This window comes from Muscardinus avellanarius (assembly GCF_963383645.1).
Source record: "Muscardinus avellanarius genome assembly, chromosome: 4".
Classification (NCBI taxonomy): domain Eukaryota; kingdom Metazoa; phylum Chordata; class Mammalia; order Rodentia; family Gliridae; genus Muscardinus; species Muscardinus avellanarius.
The window spans coordinates 21,278,782-21,299,127 of NC_137789.1; the positions used below are offsets into that span (position 1 = coordinate 21,278,782).

Sequence of the window (20,346 nt, forward strand, 5' to 3'; positions counted from 1 at the left end):
ATGTGCGAATCAGGCCCACTGGCTTTGCCTTAAAGGAAAACAAAACCTAAACTCATCAAGTGATGACTAATTTCTTTGACCTCTTGTGCCAAAAGCAAGAAGTTTAATTTTTGGGAACAGGGAGAAATGTTCTATCTATATTTGTGCATTCATCTCTAAGAAGCAAAACTAAACACATTCCCTGGATTATTATCATGCTGATAACAATGCCACCCACTTGACTCCCCACAATGTGCTCTGAGTAACTGCTGAGAACCGCAAACAAAGGATACTTAGTTTGAAATTTGATGATATAAATACCTTCACTCTCTCAGATCGCTCAAATACCCTGATCCCCAATCAGAATGCCGTAGCTTCAAATTATTTAATTTTGAAAATGGGCTTTGTTCCATGTGATTTTTCTTTTTTCTGGATCTATTTTCAGTAAGGTAGACTCTCCACTACACTACATTACTCTTGCTAATGGATGCTATTGCATAATTGATATTTCAATACCTAAAAAGAGAAGGCAAGTATAACATTCTGAAGTCTTCTATAAGCATTCCACAAAGTACACAGGGAGTGAACACAGTACTGGGGCCTCTATGGCAAATAAATACATGGACTTGAAGGGAAATTTTATACCCAGCCTTAAGTGCCTAGTCAATTCAAAAATAGACAGAGAGATAGACCCAGACCCCTAACACCCACTAAACTAATGGAGATTCTCAAGGGGGTCTGAATTACCAAGACCAACCCAAGGTCTATCACATTTGTCTGTCCTAGAATTACCCAAAGCCTGTAATTGAATTTGGCAAGTAAATGACTGGCAGATTTTATTTCAGTCCCTTCTGAGAGGACCTTGTCCTTCTGGTAATCTTTTTCTTTTTCCTTTTGGCCATGACGATGTCGTAATATTTACATAAGTAGAGGACATCTGTTGATTTTTGCCTGTCTTGCATCTGATTCCTCTTGCTTTGGATGCCTTCCTCCCCACTCTTGGTCTGTATGGTTTGGAGAAAATTGAATACCACTCTGGCCCTCTTCACCACCACACCAGATACAGAGGTGGAAGGCAACCAGGACCAACCAGTCAGTTTATTTCATGCCTGTGATCTCAGTGACAGATGAGAGGCATGGGACCCAAACCAGGCCAACATGACTCAGTCCCTGGAGTTCAGTTGGAAATATTGGGAAAGAGAAGTTCCCCTTTCACCATGACTGTGAAGCTGGAAGATGGGAGGATGCAATTCTGGATCCTACTGGGGTCTAACTCACAGAGCCCAGATGAGATTGGAGGCCAAGAGCAGAGCGGAGGATGGATCAAGACATCATCTTGATAACATCATACCTAGATCCAGATGTGCATGAAGCTGTATACTTTTAGCTTCTCAGTAGATAAGCCAATAAATTCACCCATTGGCTTAAATTATTTTTGTTTAGGTTTCATTAAATAAATAAATACATTAAATAAACTTGAGTGATATGGCCCAAATATTTTATTTACAAAATTAATGTGCGGGTAATTGCCTCAGTTCATAACTGCAAATAAAGCAATTATTAGAGAAACTGAAGTCCAGAGAAGAGAGTTGACTTGCAATTGTGGTGATAACAGAGACATCTCTATTGACTTCATGTTGGAGAAGAGTCATCATGATCAGGCCATGGAAATACAATTTTTAAAAAGGGAAAAATTTACCCATTGAACTGTAGAAAGTTGGCTGGGACATCAAAAACTAAGTCAACCAATCCCTGGATAATTTGGGTCCCATTTCTCCCTGGAACTTCTTTTTCTGGCTGGGGTAGAAGGGCATTTATGCAGATGCAGCATATTTAGCCAGTGGAAGATATTACAGAGTCAAAATTTCTGAGTTCTGGGATTCATCTGTCCTTGGAAGAATGGACATGTATCTTACCACATGCCCTCTTCTAAGACAGTAATTCAGAACTGTGACCGTATTCATAAAATAAAGCAGCTCAGCTGGATTCTTCTTTACTCCAAAGTAAAATGACTACTCCTTGAATTAATTTGAATAAGCTAAAAAGATCTAAACATTCTCTACTGCCACCTCCATGCTCACACCCCCACTCTTCCCACCAAACATTGCTAACTGAAGCTGCCATTTGAATCTGTTGCTGATAAATAATATTCGGTTAGATGACTGGGTTTGCTCATGAATCTCTCAGTTATAAATGCTGACGAGAAGTCAATTGAATGATACTTTTGTACATTCTTGTTTAATTCAGACTACAGAGGCTTAGTTGAAAGGTTTCTGGCAGAATGAAAATTATACTGAGGAAGTACAAAACTGACAGATTAAAAAAAATACATATATAAACTGATTTTTTGGCCAGCAAAGATCTTGGCTTCAGGAAGAATTTGTTGTGGTTTTAGATTCCCAGATCATCATTATCAGACACATTAATCATATCCTGTGATAAAGTATCACAATTCTGCTTTGCAAATGTGCTATATTAAGAACACTGAATAAAAAATACACATAGATTTCACTAATTCCATTGATGAAGCTAGTTTTGATACACCTTTTTGTCAATCTATGTCTTATAATTTTGATGAAAGGCAAGAAGTAGCCATAGGAGTTTATGTTTCTTACATTTCTACTTCTTAAATGTTATAAAAGAATAAAGTTATTGTGGGGTAGTTTGGGAATATGATGATTTAAACTTAATGTTTTTTAAAAAGCCTAGCAAATACTACTAGTGTCATTCTTTCTCCTTAAAGAATGTCTTATAGAGATATATAAAATAAAACTCGATATTTTGTAGTTTTTTTCTCAAAAAGTGTACATATTTCATCTATTTCTGATTAAGCATTCTATAAATCGTATTTAAGGCAACCACAAAATTCTTGTAACTTTTCTTTTTCCTAGTATTTATTCCATAGTAAGTCACCCCACATGTGTACCCAATGTCAGGCAAATATCATACACAGGCAATCATGGAAGTATTGCCATAACACAGCTATCGAGACAATGTCTTGGCTGGATTTGCCAGGAAGTTCTTCTGGAATGTTCCTTCTATTTCAGTTCATATGGCAATTGGGGCATAGTTCCAAATGGTCTCAGTGTTCTTCTAAATTGTGCTTTTCACTTTATGGGATTTATGGATTTTTTAATGGAGTTATATAAGGGATACAGGCTAGCAAACCCAGCCTGATCTGTACCTGCACAAACTGGCTCCATCTACATTTTTTAAAGTGGGAAATTTTGTCCAGAATGAGCAGAATTCATTTTTAACAACCTTGCTCTCAAGCTTGGAACATAAACAATTCTTTTAATTTGGGATTTTTTTTAAATGTCTCTTGTATACCTCACAAAGTAACAAAACATATTTCCTGTACTGTAAATACAAATTGAATTAAGCTTATTCTGATTATTTTATTTTGTTAATATCGTCCATGCTAATATCAAGAAAAGAAGATAAACAGGCCCTCGGTACTTAGTTTTTGGGAATCAGACTTTTGTGGCTGTTCTTAATCATTTTAATGATGACAAGAAAATTTTAGTGTTTCAACTTTGGAATGAAGTTTCAAATCATAGTCGTACTTAAGAACAGTAATACTAAAGAACTTTTTCCTGAAGGCACGGACATAATACCTTTTCTGAAATGAGCTGGTTCTTCATCAGTTATCTCCAAGAAAAAGGAAACACTAAGAATAACATTAAATTCAAACATGATGCCTGTGCATTGGATACCAGCATCATAGGACCACGGTTTAATGTGTTTAGTCTTGGCTATTTAGTTCCGCTATCAGCAGCCTCTAACATCCCTCAGGTGATTTCTGTGCTCAAAGCACAGTTGCCTGTGCTTCACGAAGATTATCTTGATTCAATGCGTACAAAACTGCAAAAGTCAGCACCATGTTTATATCCACTAACATTTGAGGAAAAGGGACATTTGGGAAGGTTAAATAATTATGTTTAACTAGTCAGTGTGACTCTGTATGCTGTACAATTGACCACCACACAAACTGATTCCTTAAGAAAAGGGCTGTTATCCAGGCATGGTGGTCTCTGCCTGTAATCCTCATATTTGGAAGGCTGAGACACGATAATCACAGGTTCAAGGCCATTTTCAGCTACTTAGTGAGACCCTGTTTAAAAATAAAAAAAGCCGGGTGTGGTGGCGCACGCTTGTAATCCCCGCGCTTGGGAGGTGGAGACAGGAGGATCCTGCAGGTTCAAAGCCCCTTGCTTGTTTAAGAGACCCTGTTTCTAAATAAAAATATTTTTAAAAAATAGGTCTGGGAGTGTAGCCCGGAGAAGGGTTTCCAGGAACCCCAGTACCACCAAAAATAAATAAATATATATATATATATATATATATATATATAAAATAAAAATAAAATAAAAAAATAAAGGGATGGAGGTATAGCTCAGAGGTAGAATGCCCTTGGTTTCAATCTCCAGCACCACAGAGGCAAAAAATTTGAAGAGGTCTGTTGCCTAAGCTTACCTGTGTGTTGTGCACAGTGGATTCATAGAACCCAGTACTCGAGTGCTTGACAAGACACATATGATGGGCGGTACTTACCCTGGAGGGGCTCTATAACTATCCTGTAGGCCGTGGCATGCCGGTGCACTTGCCATTGAGCACACAAGCTGGTCATTTCGATCTGGTTGGCTTGGAGATCAGTCACACCCAAGGGCACTGTAACAAAGCAAAAACAATTTGTGTCACACCATGGATAATGCCACAAATGTCCCCACGTCCAAAATTAATGTGTCATCCAAAGTGTCATACTCAGAAGTATGGGGAAATCCATCAACTCACAACATATTAGCGCACAAAAGAGAAATATTTTTATACGAATTAAGAAAACAGATTGTAAACATTATATATAACATGATTTGTCTGGTATTTGTAAATGATAAGGGAAACATATATCCAGAGGATAAAGAAATAGCTGCAATTGGATGGTTTCTAATTTTCCTTTTTTATTTATGTGTGTCTTCTACAATTCCACTATAAACATATGGTACTTTTCTAAGAAAAAGCAGATATAATATGTAAAATTATCAGCCAATAAAAAATAGTCATGACAAGTAGAAGGGAAGAGCAAAGTAGACACAAAGGAAATGTTGTACAAATAGAACTAGTTTCACAAGGACTGGCCTTTAAAGTATCATTGAGATTATCATACTTGTCTTTCTGTGCCTGGCTTATTTCAATTAACATAATGTCTCTAGGTTCATCCTTGTTTTTGCAAATGGCAGATTCCATCCTTTTTGATGAATGAATAATATTTCATTGTGATCTCACTCGGATGTGTAAATCTAACAAAGTTTATCTCACAGAAGTAGAAAGTAGAAGGGTGAGGGCAGAGGCTGGAGAAACTGGGGTGCAATGGGGAGAGGTCAGTCAGTGGGTACTAAGTTATAGTTCAATGGGAAGAATAAATTCAAGGGTTCTCTTGCATAGTAGGGTAATGATAGTTAATAACAATGTATTGCATATTACAACATAGCTAGATCATAGGATTCTGAATGTTCTTGCCACAAAGAAATGATAAATATTTTAAGTTATTGATATGCTAAATACCCTGATCTGATCATTTCATGATGTATGCATGTATTGAAATATCACATTGTACTCCATAAATATGTACAATAACTTGTCAATTAAAAAAGAAAACAAAAGCCAGGCGTGGTGGCACACACTTGTAATCCCAGTACTTGCGAGGCTGAGACAGGAGGATTGAAGGTGTGCAGCTATCCTCAGCTACTTAGTGAGGCCCCCCACAACTTAGTAAGACTTTATTTCAAAATAAAGAATAAAAAATAGGGCTGCGGTTAGAGTTCAGATGTAGAATGCCCCTGGGTTTAATCCCTAGTTTCACAAAATAAAAATAATAAAATAAAAACAAAATGAAATGTGATTAAATAATAATGAAAATATTTTTGAAAATTGTTAAATGAAAGCATTTATAGATATAACAAAAATTTAAAAATACATAAATCTATGAACCTCACTATGATATATAATTATATTGTATCAATAAAATACATAAATCCCCATTAATTTTAAAATATTGATATACAAAATGTTTATTTTGAGAGTAAAAGTATTGTTTCTATGAAACAAGAGAGAGAGATAGGCATCTTCTGTGTATCATTTTGATCTAATCAGGAAAAAAAACAGAAAATCAATGTTTTCTTTCCCTAATTACCTGACTTCCATCCATATCATTTTCTATTATTTCTTTCCCTCTCCTATCTAACTCACAGAATAAAATTACTCTATAGTTATCTTTTTTTAGATGGCAAAATGGTCTTATCTAATTATAATTTACATCATTGTATTGTTTCTTTCTGTTGGAGCAGAGAGCGAAGACTTTTCCCCTAAGGCCATATGAGCTTCCCCTCTCCCCACAAAAGGAAAATTAATAAAGGTTTCTATAACCAAGTCAAATTAAAAAATTAAATTAATTGATTTGCATATGTGTGAGGTTTTATTTTGAAGGGAAGAGCGATAATTTAAAAATTAGGCCCATTTAATTTTTACTTTAAGGTCAAGAGTATAAAACAATTTAACACCCTCAGCTTTCTGCAATATGATTAGGATGCTCAACATTTTTAATAAGGGAGAAAAGAGAAAGGGAATGGAAGAAAGAAGGAAGCAGAGAAAGGAGGAGAGAAAGAGACAAGAATAGGGAGAGAGGCCAGGAAAAAAATCATGGAGACTGAAAAAAATCACGGACAGAGATAAAGGATAATCCAGAAAGGAAAATGAACTAGAGGAGAGAGGAGAGAGATGGGAAGAGGCCCAGGGGACTCAGCAGTGTGTCTACAGAGGACCAGTGCGGCGGCTGCAGCAGCACAAACAATGTTGAGCTCATGTTAGTTCCCAAAGCAGTGTTATTTCAACAGCCAAGTACAGGATCAAAACCACAGGCCAGGAGTCTTCCCAGATCTGTCAAATACAGAGACCATTTCTTCTGAGATTGAATGTATTCAGTATTTAGCCTTTAAAACCCCAATCTATTTTGCAAAAGAGAATATAGAAGCTCTCTTTTATGAAACAGCTGGTCCTATTTGAAATTCAGGGTGGCTTGAAGTCTGGTTTTATATAGATCTGATTCTTATCTGATACCACTTATCAAATTAATTATGTGATTAGGGATGAATGTAAGATATACACCAAGTACATAAAGCGCAATTATCACTATGACAATAGTGGTAATTCCCTGAGCTCTGGTCATATGGTGGGCATTTTACATACATTACCTCCTTAATCTTCATAATGAAGCCATAAAACAGAAAGCTTAAATGCAGAGATATTAAACAAATTTCCCCGGGCCATGTCTAACAGGCAGCACACTGAAGGCTTCTCTTGACATGCTATGACTCTCTTTCTCAGGAGTGGAGCACTCAGGGCTCCTTTAATCAGCATGTAGTCAAACCATTTCCATTAGGGTCGCTCATGTGTTACTTTTCATGTGTATTAAAAATATTGATCTTTTATTTACAGTAATTGTATGAGTTTTGAAAAGCATGTAGGTCAAGAAACTATAAATTAATTTAAAGAAATATATTAAACAGATGGTGTGGAGGTTTAACAAACTCCAGAAATATGGAACGTACATGCTGGAATTCAGACAACACTACATTATGGCCTGGGTGTCTGGAAAACTATATGCCAGTGAGAAGTCCCAGATGGTGTGGAGACAGTATGGAAACCCATAAAAGAGTAGAGAAGGGAGTTCTTAGGATGAGGTGACATGTACTTTTGTAGATGAGGTGTGCGTGTGCGTGCGTGCGTGCGTGCGTGCGTGTGTGTGTGTGTGTGTGTGTGTGTGTGTGAGATGAGGGAGTAATAGCTTTGAAAAAAAGCAAGCTTTTCCCTGTCCCAACTTTGACAGGCATTGGCTGTGTCAGGCTACAAGCTATTTGGAAAATTTCACCTACTTTGAAAAATGCCAAGAAAGACTTTTCCAGATGGAAATCCCATCTGCAATCATTGAGCCTATTTTTGAGAGCCAGGTGCTCACTGACATTCTATCTGCCAACTAGGACATTGAACTCTCCCGAGGAGAGACCACATCTCTCTTTCCAGGAAATGCCACCCAGAGAGGACAATGCTAAAGAAAAGCAAAGTCAACCACCACACTGAAGCAGAGGTTGGGTCACAAGCCACAGGGAGAGCCAAGCAGCAAGGCCACAAGGGGGCCCAGGCAAGTGAGCATGTCTTACATGTTTTCACCAGGCCTGTGAGCGCGTTACTGTAGCCTGTGGCCTGGGAAGCAAATATCTTCACATTGTAGTCCATTCCGCTGAGGAGATTCGTGATAAGAATGGTGTTAATGTCGGCGCCCACAAAAGTTTCCAGGGTTGGGCCAGGAACTAAGGGAGAGAGAGGATATGTTTCAGTTACAACAGAATATAGAAAAACACAAGTGTTCTTGGAGCAAACCATACTTAGTCAGCTGCTTTTCAATTGCCCAGGAATCTCCAGAAAATACATGTGAGAGCTGTGGTTGAGTCCAGGCACCATACAACTCGAAAACTCATGTCTGACCACCAATGCAGAGGTTGCTTTTAGGGACCTATTTCTTTTCCCAGTAGAGTTTTCTGTTTGTGCTTTACTGAGAATTTGATCCACTTTACAATTCACCAGCCACCATTGTGAACCATTGCATTGTAACACGATCAAGATATTTGCCCAGTTCTGAAGAAATAATTCTCCATTTCTCTTCTCAGATACCCAAGTTCATCCTTAACAAGCATGCCAGTGGTGAGAGCTGCAGATTTTATCTTGGACACGGAACCATACCGGGCCACAGCACCAACCAGCATGAAGGTAAACACGACAGTTCCATCTCTCTATTCCTTGGTAGGTTTTTAATATTGATCAGGTGATACTTTTATCCTCAGGCCCTTGATCAGCTATTTTCTGGCCATTAGAACTCCAGTTCTCCTCTGGCCATATCTTTCATTAAATATTTCTTGCCGAGTACTATACAAATCTGCTATGTGCCATGTCTTCCCATACATGGCCAGAGCTTTAGTTAGTGACAAGTTCTCAAAATACTTGTCACAGTTCCCAGAAGCCCCCTTACAACAATGGATTTATGTATTCTGTTTGTATGTGTTATCTCAACACATACAAACATTCCATTCCTCAAATGTGTAGCAGAAATGACCGTGGACCAGTCTCCCACTGGGCCTACAACAGGGTTTCTCAACCTCAGCACTGTGAACATTTTGCACTGGATAATCCTTTATTCTGAGGCAGGAGAATACTGTAAGTTGTAGGATGTTTAGGATGTTTAGATGCCTGTAGAAAATCCTCATGCCCCACAGTTGTGACAATTAAAAATGTCTCCATGGAAGAAGGACGGCACCAATTGAGAAGCACCAGCCTAAAACAAAGCTTTCTACACAAAGGAAACATGATAAATATTTATGAAATGAATTAGAGGACAAATTGGACAAGGCTGTCTTGTAATTTCACATGTACTTCAGGTCTAAAGCAAAGAAAAAAATGTGGTTGGTCTCAAGGAATCAGTCTGGAGCAAGAAAGTGTATCTGTGGTCTATTCTTCCTATTTTATTTTCATAGTTTATAAAGACATTTGTTAGGAGAAATTGGAGGCTGAGCTATCACAGTTGAGGAGTCTAATGCCAAGAGTATTTGGATAATAATAACACGAAAGGTTGAAAATTGACTTAGGGGCAAAGGCAATCTCTCAGGTAAAAGATTGAGACTAATGGGATTTTTGAGGGCAGAAAACATTTTTTTAATGACCCAAAGAATATTTTTAAATTTTTCTTGCTAAATTAAGAATAATTGGAGGAACTTTTTCTGCTAAACAACCATAGTTCTATAAGCAGGCCCAGGTCTAAAAAACTGGAAAGAACTTTAAAATATCCATTCCAGTTTCCTGTTTAAACTTCTGTGAAAGTACAAAGTACAAGGATATGGATACTGTACTAGGAGTTGGTTCATAGGTTTCCTCGTTGTAACATATAGACCAGGGGTACAGTCACCTTTTCAAGACCCCATAATGATCTAATAGGTAGAGGAGAAGGGTATCTCCTCACCCAGGCAGCTAGGAGGCTGGTATCAAAGTGGTCTATGTTGATGAAATTTATCCCCCAACATGATTTCCAAAATAAGAAGTTGGCCAGTGGAATTTTTCCAAAAAATCTAAGATGACATAGCAGGAGTTCAAAATTAGAGTTTCCAAATATTTAGAGTTTATGTATCCACTGAGCCATAAGGCTTCCTTTTTCTCTACAGTCAAGGTTTTCTTGGGTTGGTTCTTTGTCTAGGGTGTGATTAGGTCAGCTGTATGACAGACAGTATATCTCCTCATTGATGGCCCCATGGTTTTCTTTGAGGGTATAGAACCATCCTTCTCATAATATTTACCCAAACATGGACTATACTAGAAAAACTCTTTTGTTTTGCAAAATAAGTAAGAAGCTCTTCCTACTTCTTCAAACTATAGAATCAAACACTAATGAAAATTTAGAACAGAAAATTATCTTAAATTTTGAGATCCCTGCTCAATACTGAGCATAACTTACCACTGACAGGTTTGTATACTATCCTGTAGCCTTTTACAGGGGCAGATGGTGGATCCCATGTAATGCGTAACCGGTTATACCATTCCTCAGAGACCCTCAAGTTTTGGGGACCGGAGGATGCCACTGGACAGGAGAAAAAGGTGAAATAGAGATTCATTGCAGTCTCCTTCTTTATGACCTATACTGTTGTCAACAAAATCTAAGATATTTTTCCACAGGATTGTAAACATTTACAAGTGAAAGTGCACCAAGTGTCACAGTGAGCACCTTCTGTCTGCAGTTGTTTTCAATATTAAATATATAGAAAATTGCTCTTGTGGTGAAAATTTTATCTGAAATTCAGAAGTCCATTCAGTGTCAGGTTGGGTCCCTTTTATTCAGTTAATTTTAAGTAAAAGCATTTTGAGCAGCGTGTATTAAAATCTTCTACTTGCCGGGCATGGTGGCATATGCTTGTACTGAGGAGGCTGAGACGGGAAAATCACAGTTCTATCATGTGGGTAGCCACAGCTACTTAGTGAGGCCTTCTGCATCTTAGTGAAACCTTGTTTAAAAGTAAAGAAAAAAGTAGGGCTGGGGATAGCTTGGAGGTAGAATGTCCCTGGGTTCCATCCCTAATACAGCAAAGAAAATTTAAAAAATAAATAAGGAAATAAGGAAATAATAAAAAGTTATATCTACAAACTGCTCTGTTCTGCATATATCAAAGCAAATGTACCCAGAAAGATGGAGGTGCTGCTTACACTATGATAATAATGATCATTTTTACAGGTAAGAGTCTGATGATTTCTTTGCTTTTATGGTCCTGTTGTCTATATTGCTTAATGTTTTCTATTAATGTTGTCAAATTTTTATAGAAATATTAAAGCCATTTATGTGGAAGAACTTTACAAACTCTTACGCATCTTGACAGATAATATTATTATCATTTTGTTGTTGATAGAATTCAGTTGTACTGACCACTCCTAAAATATACAGACAATTCACTAACAGTTTGAGATAATTTTAGTACATAGAAATGGCTACATTTAACAGAACTTAAGTGAAATTTAAGTCTTATTTCTATAGTAATAGTCTATAATATTCTTCATTTGTGTTAAGTACATACTGCTGGGTTTTTGTTCTTTGATTCTTGTTTAAGTCTGCAAATTCCAAATATTTAGTTAACAGCAACATAGCAAAATATGCTAGAAATCCTAGTGTATAGATCAAATACAAATGCCGATGTACACTATTTGGACACACACGCAATGTGTACAGTGCAGATGATGCACACAGTGATTCAGTGTGTGAGATCAAACCAAATGCTGGCAAAGGTGGCCACGCTCTGCTGTTTTCTTTCCTTCTTCCACATGACCCCTGAAGGCAAATAATGATAGAAATTTTAAAGCCCACAGTATCTTAGGTGATCTTTATCAAAATGTACAGGCAGAGTGGACAGGGATGAAACACAGAAGCCCCCACTGTTAAATGAGGAGGTGACAGATATTTGCTCAGCTGGTCAGAATCAGGACTCTAGGCAACAGAATCTTAAGACTTGCAGAGGCTTGGGCAAAATAATCTACACTCAGATGCCTATGTATACAATTCGGTTTTTGATCCCATCCTGCACCTGATCTTATATGTAAATACTTGGTAATTTTGATAGATTAAATTGGTCACGGGTTTCTTGACGCTCCTTCCATTGAGAAGTGGAGGCCATGACTCTTTGAATCTGAGTGGATCCTATCACTAACAGACTACAGCAGAAGACATTCATTCCAGGAAAATCCCCGAACTATCCCAACAGTCTCTACCTTCTGCCTCTTGGAAATCTTGCTCTTATATCCTGAGTTACCACGTAAGACAAATGGCTACTTTGCTGGAAAGACAACATGGAGAGGCCCTGGCACTAGTGGATAGAGAAAAGATGAGAGAGACAGAGAGACAAAGACAGAGAAGCTGAGTCGAGCCTTCTAGCTGTCCCTACCAAGATGCTAAGCATGTGAGTAGAGTGATCAACCCAGCTTTCAGGTGCACACCACTGGGTGATAGTACCTGATATACCATGTGAAGCAGAACTTCCCAGCCAACCCTGCCTCATTTCTTGGCCTACATAATTGTGAAACATAATACAATGGTCAGTGTTTGAAACCATCACATTCTGGGTTAGTCTTTCTGCAAGTATAGATATATTAATAACAATAATAGAAGCAACTAAGACTTAGGAGTGCTTTAGCCAAAGTGTCCATGCATATTCCCAATTTGATGGTTATGGTCAATTCATCTTAAATATTTCAGTATGTCTCTTCAGTGCCACACGGTGTTGCAGAAGGTTGGTGTGCAGAAGCAAACAGCACAGATGAGCTCTAGGTTCTCATAATGCTCACTTTCCAGGAATGGAGACAGATAATGAGGAAATAACAAGGGAACACCATAGAGCAGACAGTGCCCTGACATGATTAAAAGCCTGCAGAATGGGAGGAGATCTTTGCCAGTTATTCCTCTGATATAGGACTAACATCTAGAATACACGAATTACTTAAAAGACTTAACACTAAAAAATACCTAAAAACCCAATAAATAAATGGGAAAATAAACTAAGTAGACAATTCACAAAAGTATAAATTCAAATGGCCAATACATACATAAAATATGTTTAGCATCATTAGCAGTCAGGGAGATACAAATCAAAATTATACTGAGATTCCATCTAACCCCAGTTATAATAGCAATCATTGAGAAGACAATAAGTGCTGGTGAGGATGTGACGAAACAGGAACTCTTCTATACTGTTATTGGGATAACAAATTAGTGCAGCCACTATGGATATCAGTGTGGTGGAGATTCTTTAAAAAATTTGGAATGGATTCACCATACGATTCAGCTATACCACTCCTCGGTATTTTCCCAAAGGGACTGAAATCAGAATATTATAGTAATACATGCATAACCATGTTCATTGCAATATAATTCATAATAGCCAAATTACAGAACCAATCTAGGTGTCTACAAACATATGAATAGATTACAAAATTATGGGACATACACACAATGGAAATCTATTCAGCAATCAAGAACAAAATAGTGGTTCATGGACAGCCTCAGCTACTTAGCGAGGCTCATTGCAACTCAGTGAGACCCTGTTTCAGAAATCTTAAAAGACTAAAAAATAGGGCTGGGGTGTAGCTTGGAGGTACAATGATTTGGGTCTATCCTCGGTACTACAAAAAAAGAAGAAGAGGAGGAGGAGAAGGAGAAAGAAGAAGAAGAAGAAGAAGAAGAAGAAGAAGAAGAAGAAGAAGAAGAAGAAGAAGAAGAAGAAGAGGAGGAGGAGGAGGAGGAGGAGGAGGAGGAGGAGGAGGAGGAGGAGGAGGAGGAGGAGGAGAAGGAGGAAGACGAGGAGGAGGACGACGACGACAACGGCGACCGACAATAAATCATTTGCAGGAAAAAGGATGGATCTGAAGCCAGTCTCAGAAAGTGAAGGGTCAGAAGCTAGGGAGTAATCAGGATACAAAAGGGACTTCAGATAATGGAGGAGAAACCTCAGTGAAATGAGCACAGTGGTCTAGGGGAGGGGAGAAAGAGGGAGGGAGAGAATTAATGAAGGAATCATTCCATTGACATTGTATACCTATGTGAGAATACCAATGCCAATCTCATTATCATGTATGCAGGAAGGGGTGGAAATGGGGAGGGAGCCGGGGAGAGCTCACCAAGTGCTGTGTGCATTTATGTCCCTATCACTTTGAACTACATTATGATGTGAAACTATCATGTACCAATAAAGGTTTAACCACAAATAAATTAATTAAATTAAAAACCACAAAGACCAAGAACAACAACCAGAATAATATTAAAGAGCTATTTTGCATGCAGTGTTCAAGAAAGGCTGTGAGGGTGATGTTGAACTGAGAACAGAATGAAAAGAAGAAGGAAAACGTGCACACATCTGGGAAAGGCTGTTTCATATGGAAAGCCTGGCTAGTGCACAGGGCTAAGGCTAGAAGAGCCTTGGAGAGGACCATCAGGAAGGACAACGTGGCTAAAGGAGTTGTCAGGAGGGAGATTAGCAGGCTCTAGCTCAGACAGATTTCACAGGGCCATGGGATGGACATTGGGGTTTATCCTAAGTACAGTGGGGTGGAGCATTGTGATGTTTGAACCAGATGCATGATGTAAGATAATTTATGGTTTGAAAGGCTCATCAGGCTGCTATGAGAACAAATAATGGGAAGAATAAAACCAGGAATATCTGAGAGGTTAAGTGCTCTTGTCTAGGTGAGAGTACAGCTTGGATTGGGGTGGATCCATTTGATGCAGAGAAAGTGGACAGGCATGTAGAATGCATTGTAGTGAATCAACCAGCCTTGTAATAAATCATGTTCTAGAGCAGAAAGATTAGTTGCTTATCAAATCTTAGCTTTCAAAGAAGAGAAAACAAAAGCCCAGAACAGTTAAGCAACTTGCCCAAAGTCACATGGTTCATATATGAAGGCAGAATTCAAACACAGATGTTCCATTTCCAGGTCTCCTTTGCTCTTTTCCTTACACACTATACTGTATCTGTCAGGGTGCATTACAAGGAGTAAACATTTCCAGTTCAGAGTCAGCCATTGTCCACAGGGAGGACTTATCACTTACAGGTTCTTCCAGGGGCAGAGACGCTGACACCTTCTCCATCCACATAGATGGGAGTCACTGTGACTTTGTATTCTGTATCTGGAAGCAGAGACTTCAGCAGGAGATTGTTCTGGTTCCCAGGCACCATGACCTGAACAGACAAGCAAAGACCGTGGTCCCAGTCAGACCCCTGTTTCCGAGGACCTACTAATGGAGACATTCAGAAATTATCAGAGACTGTAGACAATTTAAAATCATCAGAAACAAGGAGACAGGCTTGAGAGCGAGAAAAGATAAGGGGCATTCATGCAGAAGCCTTTCTTTGTGAATTCCCTGCGCAATAGCCCTTAGTATATAAACACAAGTACAGAGGGCTTAAATTTGAAGCTCTTGGTCTGGAAAGAATATTATTCTCTTGCCATTTGTAAAGTATCCAGAAGTCAGAACAGTGGCCTGCTTGGCTAGCAGGTGCGTATGGATTAGGAGTGTTCCTTCTATAACCCTGATTGCTGCTTATCGGTTTGGGTTGGGCTTAAGTATCCTCTTGCAAATTCAGCCTTCCCTGCTTTCCTCCCTCAGAGATAACCTGACCCCAGCATTTCATTCTTGCAGTTAGAAAGGATGGATGCCGGCCAAGAGCAACAGAAACCACAAGTCAGAGCCAAGTTATCCAAGTTGAAACATATTTACCAGCAATGCCAAAAAAAAAAAAAATGCTGTAGCTTTTTTTTTTAATTTCTGAAAGATGTCTTTCTCAATCTGGAAGCACCATGCCTCTGTCACTACAAGGCTGCCAAAAGAAGAAATGTGGTGGGGGCCAACACCATTGAAGCAGGAGCACAATGCCCCATGTGGTACCCAGTGCAAAGCTGGTGTCCCTAAGAAGACAGGGAGGACCAGGATAGCCACATGTTCTCAATGCTGAAACCACAAAACTTGTTGCCTGGGCTCAAGAAGTTACATGTTGGCGCATCCCTGGGCCATTGAAGGAACTTAATCACAGCTAGGGGAAAAAATGCTAGGATGTAAGAACTGACCCAAATGGGTTTAAGGGAGTCACAAGACCAGGACAGCTGGAGAGGCTTTTCCATTCGAGAGCTGGGGGAAATGCCAGCAGGCAAGGGTGGTGCTGTCTACTTCTGGATGAGAAAAAAGATCCTATAAATCATGGAATAAGCCCTAGAAAGCCTCGAGTTGAACCCATAAGCAGCTGCTGCTATGATATTGCTAAGCTCTAAAATGCAAAGTGGTTTTTGAATATGGAAAAGGAAGTCAGAATTGAGTGATCTTATACTTGATTAATATGTTTCTGTTCCTCATAAGAAGGGGCACTCGAATGCACAGATTTGTATTGATGTGTATGCATGGGGTCCCTGGAAGGAGCGAGTTTGAAGAAGAAGAAGAAGAAGAAGAAGAAGAAGAAGAAGAAGAAGAAGAAGAAGAAGAAGAAGAAGGAGGAGGAGGAGGAGGAGGAGGAGGAGGAGGAGGAGGAGGAGGAGGAGGAGGAGGAGGGAGGGGGAGGAAAGGAGGAGGAGGAGGAGGAGGTGGAGGAAGGAGGGGGAGGAAAGGAGGAGGAGGAGGAGGAGGAGGAGGAGGAGGAGGAGCTCTGCTTTATTCTAGAATGAGTTAGACAACCCTGGCATTGAGGATATTAGGAAGAACTGCGGTTGCCCTGACTTGCATCACCCTGTCAGAAAAGCTTCAGGGTATTCTTTTTAAATATAACTCCTCTGGAGCACAGAGCCCAGGCTTTCATTACAAGCTGTCTGTCTAGCAAACCACCCATGTGGCTGTTCCTTAAGTAAGATCACCTCTCTTGCTGAGAAGCACATGGCCCTGCAACCAATCAAATTCAAGCACATGGTCCTGCAGCCAATCAAATTCAGCCTGTGGAGAACTGAAAAGTGTTATGACCATTACGGGGAACTCGGTGCAGTTGCTGTACATTTAACAGTAGCTCTCACTTATCTAGCAAATTCTGTGTGCCGGGTGTCACTCTATGTATTCAAATTCAGTAATTCATCTTCATCGTCACCTTTGGAGGTAAAAGCTAGCATTACACTCATTTTTACATATGAAGAAACTGAGGCCCACACAGTTCAGTCAAGGAGCCATAATTAAACCAGGAATTAGGTCCGGATCTTGCTTTAACCTCTGTTCTCTATGCCACATTAAGGCTTCACTTTAACCTTTTTATTCTACTAATATTCACTCCCAGGAGTAACATAGAAATCTCTGGGGTATGTTAAGTTCCTCCTGCTTGGCCTCTGCTTGTTTGGGCAAAGCAGAGTAAAAAAAAAAAAAAATGTATGCTCTTACAGTAAATACTGCAAGTCAAACAGATGGTGGTTTTGTTTATAAAACAAACCTATGAAAGTTGTTCATGATTAAGTGGGATGTAAAAATCACCAGTGAACTTTATGTTTTTATTTTCTGCAGAAATGTCATATCATGTCTGGCTCTGTTACCACCCAGAGCTCTTTAGAGCAGCAGTGAGCTGTCCCTGAAGTAGAAAGAGGACTCTCTGCATCTTATTGTGGTCGCATCTTACAAAGTGCTAGTTTTAGACAGTGGTTCTCAACCTATCTGTAGTGAAGAACTAGGTGGTTGTGGTGGTGCTTGTGGTATGTCATTATTTGAATTCCAATCCAAAGTGACCAATATTCTTACAAATTATAATAAAAGAAAATTGCTAGAAAAGTGATCATGTTCTTGGATTTTAAAAAAATGTCAAATGGCTAGTCATTTTTTATTTATTTTATTTTTTAGTTTGTTTTTGTTTTTGTGGTACTGGGGATGGAACCCGGGGCATCCTACCTTCGAGTTACATCCCCAGCTCTATTTTACTTTTTCATCATGAAGAAGGTCTCCTTAAGTTGCTGAGGCTGGCATCAAATCTGCAATCCTCCTGTCTCAGCCTCCCAAGGACTGGGATTACAAATGTAGGCCATCACATCTGGCTTTATCCACGTTTTTAAAAGCTTAATCTTAATATCTGAATTTATCGTGTAAGAAACTAAGTTGTACTCTGAGTAGCTCTACTCTAGAAAATTTCTTATAGCTCAGAATCTAGGTCATGGTTAATTATTTTGACACCCGGCCTTTGGAAAAGCTGGAATCCCAACCAGCTTTTTACAAATGAATGAGAAACTTCTCTGCTCTAACAACAAAATCGAAGGCGACGTTACTCCTCCATGCTTCAGAAGAGTTGAAAGTTCATCCTTGTATGATATTTGACAGGAAGCTTTATCTCTAAGAGTACAAAATTTTTCTACTGGAAATATCTGATGATCTGACTATACTCAGAAAGCACATAAATAATTCACATACCTTAACATTCCTCTTGTTTTCTTTGGTTTACACTGTTGCATACTTAGACTATTTTCTGACTTCAGCACTGTCTTATCTCTCCTCATGTAAGTATACTCAGCTTTGACAATTAAGGAAAATTTGAAAAGATGGTAAGAGGCATGCTCTAGTCTGTATACATTTCTTTTATTGTTTTTATAATATGCTTTATGAATCTATCCTTCTCTGCCATCTATCATTATTGTATTATTTGCTCCATACAATTTCAAGATCTTTGAACTTTGGCACAGGGTCCACATCTGAAAGTCCTACCATGGTTTCGTAATCTAAGCATTATGTTAAGTGAGATCAGCCAAACACAGAAAGAGAAGGGACATATGTTTCCTCTAATATGCCCAAACAAGTGAGCATTGGGGATACCAGAGGGACTCCAGATAATGGAAGGGAAATCTCAGCAAAGTTTGAATGGAAAGCTAAGAGAGGAAGGAGGCTGAACTTGATTGATGAGGGGCTACTTCCAAATAGGTGTAAAAGTACGAATATAGCAAGGTTAGCCTGGGTATTAAGTATCGGGAGAGGGGAAGGGAAAATGAAGGGGGGAGAGGGCACCAAATACAGATTAAATGTATAACATTTACTTTCAATAAAAAATAAAAAATAAGAGTATCCACAAAAAAGTAAATAAACTTAGAGGCACTTATTATTATTATTATTATTATTATTATTATTATTATTATGTTATATTTTCATTGCAGTAATACTTGGTAAAGCATAGATATGAATTCTCAATCCTCAGGCAAGTCCCTATATAAATTAAGAAAGTACATATAAAGTGTTTGCACAAATTCAATTTAATTAAAATTTACTAAAAGTGTTTGATATTTAAAGAATTCTATTATTTTATTTATTATTCTAGTATTTTGTTTTATACAGAAAAAAAAAACTTCTGCAAAGCCGGGCGTGGTGGCGTACACTTGTAATCCCTGCGCTTGGGAGGCTGAGATGGGGATCGCGCAGGTTTGAAGCCAGCCTCAGCTATTTAGTGAGGCTCTCAGCAACTTAGTGAGACCCTGTTTCCAAATAAAATAGAAAATAGGTCTGGGAGTATAGCCTGGAGGTAGAAAGCCCCTGGGTTCCACCCTCAGTACCACAAAAAAAAAAACCTTCTGTACAATACATAATCACTACCAAATTTATCAATTTTTTTAATTTTTATTAAAGGTTTGTTTAACTGGGGCAGACTAAAACTTTTGATCCTTTCTCTCTTCATCTAGGTAACCAAGCATTTCAAAAATAAACAGTGCTAAATGAAAGAAACTAGCAAGAAGAAAATTATCTAGAAACAACCCAAAGTAAATATTATTATTATTTTATCTTCTGTAGCTTACGAGTGCATTTGTGAGATTAAATTGTTACTCTTTCCCAATTAGCAGAAATAATTCACCAAGAAGCTTATCGTGTTTCTTGGAAAGAGTTTAAAAAAATATCTTCTCATGCTGGAAATTTTCTGTGGATCTAACTTTGAGGAACTAAATTATAATAGGATAATGCTTAGGAAAATAAAATGGCCAAATTCTATCTTTAACTACTATATTTATGCACAATTTTAATTTTTTTTAAATTTGCCAATCAAGAATCATTTAAAATTTTATAGTCAGGGTGAATTTACAGCTCAAACTACTGTGTTTACTGTCTGCTAACTGTCCAAGGGCTCTCTAGACCAAGATCATGAGCCTTCTGGCTATTCATAGAGAGCATGACTATGGTTGAGGCCATCACTATACCGTGTACTGTGCTCTCTATTGAATTGAATATAGTCTTGGAAGAATTTTGAGCTCAAATAATTAGCTATGTGCACACACAAAGGCTTTGAAAATAAGGAAGGGAAAGAAAATATAATG

General features: G+C 38.5%; 1 protein-coding gene across 5 annotated transcripts in view; it reads right to left on the minus strand.

Moving 5' to 3' along the window:
- COL14A1 (collagen type XIV alpha 1 chain) overlaps positions 1-20,346 on the minus strand; it is a gene marked incomplete at both ends in the record, with an annotated part of 205,215 nt that overhangs the window by 96,847 nt on the left and 88,022 nt on the right. For all 5 annotated transcript variants that reach the window (XM_080694909.1, XM_080694908.1, XM_080694907.1 and 2 more), the window contains 4 exons: positions 4,534-4,650; positions 8,193-8,342; positions 10,532-10,654; positions 15,158-15,287. In XM_080694909.1, the coding sequence (XP_080551035.1) occupies positions 4,534-4,650; positions 8,193-8,342; positions 10,532-10,654; positions 15,158-15,287 (520 nt within the window). The remainder of the gene's footprint in view (positions 1-4,533; positions 4,651-8,192; positions 8,343-10,531; positions 10,655-15,157; positions 15,288-20,346) is intronic.